General features: G+C 55.4%; 1 protein-coding gene across 1 annotated transcript in view; it reads left to right on the top strand.

Annotated features, from left to right (window-relative positions):
* Positions 1–10,898, top strand: part of SLC26A11 (solute carrier family 26 member 11) — a 29,260-nt gene that overhangs the window by 15,807 nt on the left and 2,555 nt on the right. The window contains exons 7-13 of the mRNA XM_017879554.1: positions 1,432–1,482; positions 4,969–5,029; positions 5,906–5,961; positions 6,258–6,398; positions 7,477–7,604; positions 7,913–8,012; positions 8,494–8,627. Of these exons, the coding sequence (XP_017735043.1) occupies positions 1,432–1,482; positions 4,969–5,029; positions 5,906–5,961; positions 6,258–6,398; positions 7,477–7,604; positions 7,913–8,012; positions 8,494–8,627 (671 nt within the window). The remainder of the gene's footprint in view (positions 1–1,431; positions 1,483–4,968; positions 5,030–5,905; positions 5,962–6,257; positions 6,399–7,476; positions 7,605–7,912; positions 8,013–8,493; positions 8,628–10,898) is intronic.

The raw sequence follows: 10,898 nt of genomic DNA, 5'->3' as shown, positions 1-10,898 counted from the left end.
AAAAAAAAAAAAAAAAAAAAAAAAAGAAAGAAAAGAAAAGTTTGCCAACCTCTGTCTTAGATCCATGTTCCTGTGCCTTCCCCTCAAATCTTGGCCTGCTCACCTCTCTGAGATGGCCCATCTTAGACTTTCCAGTCGTCTCAACTGGTCATCAGAGAGGTTTCCAGTTTAAAATGTTTTTCTCGTTGGGCGCGTTGGCTCACGTCTGTAATCCCAGCAGTTTGGGAGGCCGAGGTATGCGGATCACCTGAGGTCAGGAGTTCGATACAAGCCTGACCAACATGGTGAAACCCGATTTCTACTAAAAATGCAAAAATTAGCCAGGCGTGGTGGCATGCACCTGTAGTCCCAGCTACTCAGGAGGCTAAGGCAGGAGTATCTCTTGAACCTGGGAGGCAGAGGTTATGGTGAGCCAAGATCACTCCACTGCACTCCAGCCTGGGTGACAGAATAAGACTCCATCTAAAAAAATAAAAATAATAAAATAAAATGTTTTTCTTATTATAAAAAGTGTTGTAATCCCAACACTTTGGGAGGCCTAGGCAGGAGGATCGCTTGAGCTCAGGAGTTTGAAACCCACCTAGGCAACATAACGAGACCTCGTTTCTATTAAAAATAAAATTAGCTGGGCCTGGAGCACACCTGTGGTACCAGCTGCTCGAGATCCTAAGGCAGGAGGATCACTTGAGCCCAGGAGGTTGAGGTGGCATTGAGCTGGGATAGTGCCACTGCACTCCAGCCTGGGCTGCAGAACAAGATCCTGTATTATCTGTTTAATTGAAAGTTTTAATTTAATTGTTAATGGCTATGTTTATTAATATACATTCATTGTAGAAAATGTCAAAAGTGCAGAAATGAGTAAAGAAGAGACAAATCACCCATAATCTGTTTTACTACCACAATTAACTACTGTTTACATGTTTTCTTCTTGTTGTTTGAGACGGTCTCTGTTGCCCGGACTGGAGTGCAGTGGCACGATCTCATCTCACTGCATACTCAACCTCCTAGTCTCAAACCATCCTCCCACCTCAGCGTCCTGAATATCTGGGACTATAGGCACACACCACCATGCCCGGCTAACTTTTGTATTTTTTTGTAGAGATGGGGTTTTGCCATGTTGCCCAGGCTGGTCTCGAACTCCTGGGCTCGAGCGATCCTCCTGCCTTGGCCTCCCAAAGTGCTGCTATTACAGCTGTGAGCCACCGTACCTGGCCTGATTACATGGTATGATACCTCTTTCCACTCTGTGATACATTCAAGCACATGTTTACATGCGCATGTATGTGAATATTTTAGATGTGTATTCATATAGTTATATTTACAAAACTTATTGCCATATGTAGAAATTCATAATCTGTTTTACATTTTGTGAATACTTTTTGAGTGATGTTGAATATCAGTGACCATGTCTTTACTGTTGGTTCCCTTTAGCATCTCAGAATAATTACCGCATCGATGCCAACCAGGAGCTGCTGGCCATTGGTAAGACCCCAGCTGTGGGGAAGACCCCCCGTGGGCCTCCAGGGACCCAGGCCTGCCCCTCTGTGTCTCCTGCGTCGTAGGAAGACCGTGATGGTGGTGATGAACTGGGAGGGCAAAGGTGGCCCCGGATGGGCTCTTCGGGAATATTTTGTTTTGTTTTGGGTTTTTGAGACAGAGTCTCGCTCTGTTACCCAGGCAGGAGTGCAGGGGTGCGATCTCAGTTCACTACAACCTCCGCCTCCCAGGTTCAAGCAATTCTCCTGCCTCGGCCTTCTGAGTAGCTGGGATTACAGGCGTGTGCCACCATGCCTAGCTAATTTTTGTATTTTTAGTAGAGACGGGGTTTTACCATGTTGCCCAGGCTGGTCTCGAACTCCTGACCTCAGGTGATCTGCCTGCCTCGGCCTCCCAAAGTGCTGAGGTTACAGGCATAAGCTACCGCACCTGGCTCTTCTGGAATATTAATAAGAACTCATTGCCAGACCTCCACACTGCTCAGTTTAACCCCTAAGAATAAGGAGCCGACCTCTGTTATCTGTCCGACCACTTGCTGAGCACCTGTGCTGTGTACATGGCCCTGAGGTCTGTAGCCTTGGTCTAGATCCAGGAACACCTGGAATGTCCCACCTCAAGGAGGGAGCGGCCAGGGACAGGGTCGAGAGCTGAAGGCTGTGGCCGGGGGAGTCCAGAGCAGTCTTCTGATTGTACCCGCACCCTGCCCTGTGCCTCCCTCCAGGCAGGGGCAGGTGGATTCATGAAGACTCGGGGGCCCTAAGTTGCCTGCCTGTGGATGGGGGGTCGTGCCTGCTTTCACTGTTTAGTTTCCTCTTGTTATATCTCTGCAGGCTGACTTCTTAGTGGTGTATTTTGAGACTACAGTGTGAATATATATATATTTTTTGTGTGTGAGACTGAATCTTGCTTTATTGCCTGGGCTAGAGGGCAGTGGTGCGATCTCAGCTCACTGCAACCTCTGCCTTCTGGGTTCATCTGATTCTCCTGCCTCAGCCTCCTGAGTAGCTGAGACTACAGGCGCGCGCCACCATGCCTGGCTACTTTTTGTATTTTTAGTAGGGATGGGGTTTCACCATATTGGTCAGGCTGGTCTCAAACTCCTGACCTCGTGATCCACCCGCCTCGGCCTCCCAAAGTGCTGGGATTACAGGCACCCGCCACCGCACCCAGTCCAGTGTGAATCTTAAATTCAGTTATCGTGACTGACTCGTGGGTCCCAGGCCTTCCTGCCTTTCCTTCTCTCCCCTCATGAGACTGGCGCAGGGTAACCCAGGAAGCACCATGGGCTTCTTCCCAAGGGGTGTCCACCCTGACAATTTCGTGAGAGCCATTTGGCTTCTTGACAGCAAAGTGAGTGACCCAGGTTGGGTCACAAAGGGACGTTGCCCGGGCTCCTCTCCGAGCCATGGAGAGCGAGGCATTAGTTGAGTGGTGGAGCTCGACTTCCTAGGACTCACACACTCTCAGGCCGAGAGAATCCACGGCCTCCCTGAAGCCCCCCAGTAAATCTTCCAAATGTGATTTCCCAGAGCATCCCATTCCCATTACTTTACTTATTATAATTGTTATTTGAGACGAAGTCTTGCTGTGTCGCCCAGGCTGGAGTGCAGTGGCACGGTCTCGGCTCTCTGCAACCTCCGTCTCCTGGGTTCAAGCAATTCTGCCTCACCCTCCTGAGTAGCTGGGATTACAGGCGCCTGGCCCCAAGCCCGACTGATTTTTGTATTTTTAGTAGGATGGGGTTTTGCCATGTTGGCCAGGCTGGTCTCGAGCTGCTGACCTCTGGTGATCTGCCTGCTTTGGCCTCCCAAAGTGCTAGGATTACAGGCCTGAGTCACAGCCCCTGGCCCTATTCCCATTACTTTAAAAATACCACAGAACTATTCTGATGGCACGCTGAGTTCCAGGGATACAACGCAGACAGTGCGAAGGTCAAGGTTACTGTGACAGCCATGGGATTCCTTCATCTCTGATAGGCCAGATAGGCTTCAGCAGCTGCACAGCAAGAAGCTGGCTGATGTGAGCCCATAAAGGCCAAGCTGGGAGGGGTCGCCCTGGTCAGCTTTGGCTCACAGAGTTGGGTCCCCAGCCCAAGCTGTTGCAGAGTGAGGATGATCCCGTGCAGCCTGCGGTCACCGCAGGCCTCTGCTGAGACCTCCCACGCCTGCATTTCCTTGCCTTATCCCCTCTCTCTCAGGGCTGTGAGCTGGGCTGTGTCATCTGGGATGCCCTGATACTGAGTTGGCCCCAGCCCAAGCTACCTTGAGAGCAGGCCCTGCACCTTTGAGACCTGAGAACTCCCTGTGGGTCTTAGCGAGCAGGAGGGATTCTGGTTTTAGTGGTGAGACAGATGCTGGTGGGAGCGTGGGGTCTACCTGAGCAGTGATCCCCGTTCTTGGGCCTCAGCGATGCTGCAGGCGTGGGCTTTGTCTGTTGTCGGCAGCCAGCATCACCTGGGGAGGCAGCATACCAGCCATGACCTTGGCCTCACTGTGGCTGTCATCTCATGAGAAGGAGTGCTGGGTTTGAAAGGAACTGGGTGGAGAACTGTGGGCAGCCACTGACCTCCCGAGCACGTAGAGTTTGTCTGACTTTGTCTGACGGGCGCTTTCATCTCAGCTGTCACCCGCTCCTGGGTGGTGAGATGCTCCCCTCTGTTATGCGTGGGGAAGGCATGTCCTAGTCACACAGGAGAGGCTGATTGAGAAGTGTTTAAAAGCTAGGATCTGACTGGGCGTGGTGGCTCACACCTGTAACCCCAGCACTTTGGGAGGCTGAGGTGGATTTATCACCTGAGGTCGGGCGTTTGAGACCAGCCTGGCCGACATGGCAAAACCCTGTCTCTACTAAAAATACAATTAACTGGGTGTGGTGGCTCATGCCTGTAGTCCCAGCACTTTGGGAGGCCAAGGCAGGTGGATCACCTGAGGTCAGGAGTTTGAGATCAGCCTGACCAACATGGTGAAACCCCATCTCTACTAAAAATGCAAAAATTAGCCAGGTGTGGTGGCACATGTCTGTCTGTAGTCCCAGCACTTTGGGAGGCCAAAGCAGGTGGATCACTGAGGTCAGGAGTTTGAGATCAACCTGGCCAACATGGCAAAACTCTGTCTCTACTAAAAATACAAAAATAAGCCAGGCGTGGTGGTACGTGCCTGTAATCCCAGCTACTCGGGAAGCTGAGGCAGGAGAATCGCTTGAACTGGGAGGCGGAGGCTGCAGTGAGCTGAGATCGTGCTACTGCACTCCAGCTTGGGCAACAGCCAGACTCTGTCTCAAAAAGAAAAAAAAAAAGGCTGGGCTCTGCATCTGCAAGAGTGTGGCCTGTTTTCTTCCCTGAAAGAGTGCACAGGCTCAGGCCCCCAGGATAATTCTCGCGAGCCCCGCCTTCTGGGTTTTTATCCCCTCCCCATCTTTCCCTCCATTCTGTGTGCCCACCCTCCCTGATCAGCCTGTCTTGCTCCTCCCCAGGCCTCACCAATGTGTTGGGCTCCTTCGTCTCCTCCTACCCAGTCACAGGCAGCTTTGGACGGTGAGTGACCTGTCTTCCACTTCTGCTTGCCCACGTTGGATGCCTTTACGTTGTTATCCTGACGAGGAGTCTGCCTGCCCTGACCCTGGCGCCCCGTCCTCTGCTGTGAACTCTCCGTGGAGGGGCAGGGCTGGGGGTCACCCCGCTGTCCTCTAGGGTGTTCTGTTTCTTTACTCTCATAGATGGTCCTGCAGTTTAATACTAGAAACTTCCACCGGGCGTTGTGGTATACCCTTGTTATCCCATTTACTCTGGAGGCGGAAGCGGGAGGATCGCTTGAGCCCAGCAGGTTGAGGTTGCAGTGAGTTGTGACTGCACCGCTGCACTCCAGCCTGGGCAACAGAGCAAGACTCCGTCTCTAAAACAAATACTGGAAAGTTCCCAGCACGTCAAAGCCCTTCTAGCTCCTGGTGCCAGAGTCAATTCCTAAAAGGACGTGGAGACAGGAAGGGCTGCAGCTCTGCCCTGAAGAAGCCAGGCGTGAGGCTTAGCCCAGACGCCCTGGGGCCCCTCCTCAGTCAGGACAGCAGGATGGGGGTGATCTGTGGCTTAAAGGAGAGGAGGCACCGCTTGGCAGTGCCCAGTCCCCCAGCTGCTGACGCTCACCCTGCAGGGTGTGGGGCCCCCACCTGGATGGGGGCAGGAACCCAAAAGGACGTGTGCTTCCTGAACTGCTTCTTATAGTCAGGGTGGCCTGAGCACAGCGGTCTGTGACTGCACCCTAAGTCTCTCTGCCTTGCCCCTCTTGCAGTCCCCGCCTGCTTCCTAAGCCATGCTGGGAGCTGACGTCCCCTCAGAAGAACAGCCACAGGGTGTGGACTGAGATTTCCCCTTTCCCGGCCCCTGGTGACTGACAGTCTCTATGTTGCCTTCCAGGACAGCCGTGAACGCTCAGTCGGGGGTGTGCACCCCGGCGGGGGGCCTGGTGACGGGTGAGGCCCTCCATCTTCCCCTTGTGCCCCCAGCCCTGAGAGTGGGAGAAAGGGAGGAGGGGGCCCAAGAGATGTCCCTTTGGCTCATGGGCCGTGTGCCCCGGACTGCACAGGGACTTGGGGGGCCACAGAGGAGTAGGGGGACTGCAGGAGACTGAGCAGGGGCTAGGGGCCTTGGCACTCGTCGCCCTACCCCTGCCCCCGTCCCCAGTGGGCTCCGCTGAACAGGAGGCTGCTATGCTGCGTGCTGGGGGGACCCTGCCACCTGAGGTCACCCGTGTTGCTGCGCCCCGCAGGAGTGCTGGTGCTGCTGTCTCTGGACTACCTGACCTCACTCTTCTACTACATCCCCAAGTCCGCCCTGGCCGCCGTCATCATCATGGCCGTGGCCCCGCTGTTCGACACCAAGATCTTCAGGACGCTCTGGCGCGTTAAGAGTACGTTCTTGTCCTACGGGGAGAGCACTGTGATGCAGTGTCTGAACGCGGAGAATGTCATTTGTGCTACACCATTTTCCTGCAGCCACCGCTGCGGGGCTGGGGCTGGGAAGTTAGGGCAGTCCTGGAACAGAGGAGTGGATGGCCAGGAGATGACCCCAGAGATGGTCCAGAGGCTCAGTGGGAAGAGCTGGAGCTCCTTGTCCTGACACCTGGGGTCCTGAGGGGAGCACTGACCCGGGGGAGGGTCCCCTCCTGATCCCCCTGCCCTCATTTCCACCCTCCCTGCTGCCTCTAGCCACCGCTCTGCCCGGCCCAGCTGGGGGAGGGACGGGAGACGTGCCTGGTAACCAGGGGCAGTGGAGCAGCCTTGCACTCAGGCCCTGACTGCCAGGTCCTTTAACTTAACATGTGTTGTTTTCTTTTGTTTGTGGAAGAAGCACGGAGTAGGTTCACCTAGCTGACTTGGCATTTTCTGGTCAGCTCCAGCAAGTTGCCAGGTGAAAGGATGGATAATTTTCTTGCACGCCTGTAGCATGCCAGGGCCTTTCGCATGCCAGTGCACTGGGGCTTTAGAACAGCCCTGAAACATGTTAATATGCACACGTGGAATGGGATGGTCGCTACCACTAGAAACCGAGGCTTAGCCAGGGTGGGGCGGGCCTGACCTATGTGAGGTGGAATCCCCGCCAGGCCTGAGCCCATGCACTTTGTCCCCAGGGCACCTTCTCGGCCAGATCTCAAGAGTTCACGTGGTCCCTGCCCCACTCCCCAGGCCAGCTCTGTGCCCTGACAAGCCGCTGCCACTCCCCTCCCTGAGGTGGGAGGCCAGGGACCGAGCGGGCAGGTCTCAGCTGCGCTCAGCTCGGATGAGGAGGGCATTTCCTGCCTTCGACTTGAAGGCTGGCCTGGTCAGCAGCTGCTGTCCCCAAGTCCTCAGGAGTCCCCTCGGGGGCTGCTTTGGGTCCATGAGCACCTTTACTCATATGTGGGGGGTAGAAAGCTCTCACTGGTCAGCAGGGCCATGTTGGGGGCTTGGGTGGCTGCCAGGCGTCCCTCAGCAGCGCCCGTCTCCTAGGGCTGGACCTGCTGCCCCTGTGCGTGACCTTCCTGCTGTGCTTCTGGGAGGTGCAGTACGGCATCCTGGCCGGGGCCCTGGTGTCTCTGCTCATGCTCCTGCACTCCGCAGCCAGGCCCGAGACCAAGGTACCCTGCTGGGGCCTCTGAGTGGGGAGTGTGCTGGGGGCAGGACTCCTGGGCACGGTCTTATGTGTTGAGGGTCTGGGGTGATGGTGGTCGTGGGCGCTGCTGAAGGGGACCGCTTGCTGGCAGGCGGGCAGCCACCCTGCTATAAACCATGGTGTTCTCCCACTGTGTGGGGGCCATGGGGGTCTCCCCTTAGCACCCCACTCCCGGTTCCCTCCAGCGCGCTAGGTTGGGTGGGGGCTTCCTGCTTGGGACAGGCCAAGCCTGGTGGAGGCTGCCCGGTCTCCAGGACTCACTCCTCCCTGCAGGTGTCAGAGGGGCCGGTTCTGGTCCTGCAGCCGGCCAGCGGCCTGTCCTTCCCCGCCATGGAGGCTCTGCGGGAGGAGATCCTAAGCCGGGCCCTGGAAGGTGCATGGGCGGGGGCCAAGGTGGTCTGAGGTCGCTCCCCTGTCCTCTGCCCCCCACTCCCAGCTGTTCAGGACCCCAAGGCCCTGTCCCCGACACTCTCCAGTCCACAAGGATTCAGGCATCTCTGAGTGGGCAGGACTGTCCCCTGTGGGCCTCAGCCAGTGACTGCTGCAGCAAGGGTGGTGGCTTCCCACGTATCACTCCTTCCCTGCCCCTAAAGTCCCCTTCCTGTTTCTGGGGGGTTGATTTTAGGGGAGCCAAGGGCCTGTGAGTCCTAGGAGGGAAATAGCTGCTGCTGTCATCAAACAGTTGTGTGTCTGGTCCTGCCACCCGAATCCCCCAACTGGGTGACTCAGTCCCCACGAGATGGAGCACTCTGGCCTCTCTGTCCCCTGCCCCTGGCCAGAGCCTCCTTTGGCCTCTGCAGAGCGGCTTTGGGCTGCTCTGCGTGGCATGACCCGGCTCGGACCTGTCTCCCCAGTCTCCCCGCCACGCTGCCTGGTCCTGGAGTGCACCCATGTCTGCAGCATCGACTACACCGTGGTGCTGGGGCTTGGCGAGCTCCTCCAGGACTTCCAGAAGCAGGGCGTCGCCCTGGCCTTCGTGGGCCTGCAGGTGGGTGTGTGCTGGGCTACCTTAGGGGTTAGCAGCTGCCTCAAGTCCTTCCTGTGCCTGCCTCCCGTGGTGAATGTGACATTTCTGGGCTATGATACTGGACGGCCCTTCGGCCAGTGCTGGCTCTGCCTCTGATTTAAACAGTTCTCGTTCCCATCTGGCCTTCCTCGTCCCTCCCTGTGGAATGGGGAGCGGTGGCCCCCAGTCCTCTGAGGGGTCACATTATGGCTTCATTTCCCTGGTGGGCACTGCTACACTGTCCTCAGTGCTGGGGACACACGGTGAGTGAGGGTCAGTCCCTGCTCTCAGAGGAATTGTGTTTTAGGAAACAAAAAGAGACAGGTGAGGCCGGGCGCAGTGCCTCACACCTGGAATCCAGCACTTTGGGAGGCCGAGGTGGGCAGATCACCTGAGGTCAGGAGTTCAAAATCAGCCTGGCCAACATGGTGAAACCCCATCTCTACTAAAAAATACAAAAAAAGGCCAGGCGCAATGGCTCAAGCCTGTAATCCCAGCACTTTGGGAGGCCGAGATGGGTGGATCACGAGGTCAGGAGATCTAGACCATCCTGGCTAACACGGTGAAACCCCATCTCTACTAAAATACAAAACTAGCCAGGCGAGGTGGCGGGCACCTGTAGTCCCAGCTACTCGGGAGGCTGAGGCAGGAGAATGCGTGAACCCGGGAGGCGGAGCTTGCAGTGAGCTGAGATCCGGCCACTGCACTCCAGTCCGGGCGACAGAGCGAGACTCCGCCTCAAAAAAAAAAAAAAACAAACAAAAAAAAAAACGAGCCAGGTGTGGTGGTGAGCACTTATAATTCTAGCTACACAGGAGGCTGGGAGAGTTGCTTGAACCCAGGAGGCGGAGGTAGCAGTGAGCCGAGATCCCACTACTGTACTCTAGCCTGGGCAACAGAGTGAGACTCCATCTCAAAACAAAACAAAAACAGGTGCGCATAGAATTTCGTGAAAAACGTATTGTCAGGGCTTCCAGAGGCTGAAGACAGGTTTCTATGGAGGCCGTCCTGTTCAGAGCTGCAGGTAAAATGTAGGGGCCGGGTTCTGGGCCCTGCATCTTAGGCCTCACCTGGGAGCCTTCCAAACGCTGCAGGGTCAACATCCCAGGAATGTGGCCGGTGTTTGCAGAGAGGCAGGGGTCTCTGTTGCTGTGATTAAATGTGTGCTCCCTGCCAAGTCCTAGATGGCAGAACATGGGGGACTAGGGCGTGTCCCCAGGCACTGAGAGGAAACATTCATGAACTAGCCATGAAACAGGAGGCTAACTGAACCGTATACCCACTGTGTGGGCCACAGCTGGTACTTGTCAGGGTTTTATTCATCCTCAACCTGGCCCCTGAGGCTAGTGCTATCTTTTTTTTTTTTTTTAGACGGAGTCTGGCTCTGCTGCCCAGGCTGGAGGTACAGTGGCGCGATCTCAGCTCACTGCAAGCTCCGCCTCCCGAGTTCACGCCATTCTCCTGCTCAGCCTCCCGAGTAGCTGGGACTACAGGCGCCCGCCACCATGCCCGCTAATTTTTTGTATTTTTTAGTAGAGATAGGCTTTCACCTTGTTAACCAGGATGGTCTTGATCTCCTGACCTCGTGATCCGCCCGCCTCGGCCTCTCAAAGTGTTGGGATTACAGGCGTGAGCTACCGCGCCTGGCTGGCTAGTGCTGTCTTCATCCCTGTGTCCAGAAGAGGTCACTGAGGCTCAGAGAAGCCAGGTAACCTGCCCACGGTCACACAGGATGGTGGACAGGGCTTCAGATTTGGGCATGTGCCTTCAGAGCTTTGCTCATAAGTGTTACATCCTATGTCATATTTGCAGAGCACATGTCTTCATGGTCTTTGGAGATGATTCACTTAAAAAAATACTCCTCTGGCCCAGACATGGTGGCTCATGCCTGTAATCCCAGCACTTTGAGAGGCCAAGGTGAGAAGTCAGGGGTTTGAGACCAGCCTGGCCAATATAGTGAAACTCTGTCCCTACTAAAAATACAAAAATTAGATGGGCGTGGTGGCACATGCCTGTAATCCCAGCTACTCGGGAGGCTGAAGCAGGAGAATTGCTTGAACCTGGGAGGCGGAGGTTGCAGTGAGCTGAGATCTCGCCATTGCACTCCAGCCTGGGCAACGAGCGAAACTCCGTCTCTAAAACAAAACAAAACAAAACAAAACAAAACAAAACAAAACAAAAAACTTCTCTGGGCCAGGCGGATTACAGGATTACATCTGTAACCCCAGCACTTTGGGAGGCCGAGGCAGGAGA

This window comes from Rhinopithecus bieti, unplaced genomic scaffold, assembly GCF_001698545.2.
Source record: "Rhinopithecus bieti isolate Rb0 unplaced genomic scaffold, ASM169854v2 scaffold_9899, whole genome shotgun sequence".
NCBI classification, from domain to species: Eukaryota; Metazoa; Chordata; class Mammalia; order Primates; family Cercopithecidae; genus Rhinopithecus; species Rhinopithecus bieti.
The sequence above is the reverse complement of the archived record's forward strand: the minus strand, read 5'-3'. Positions and strand labels throughout refer to the sequence as shown.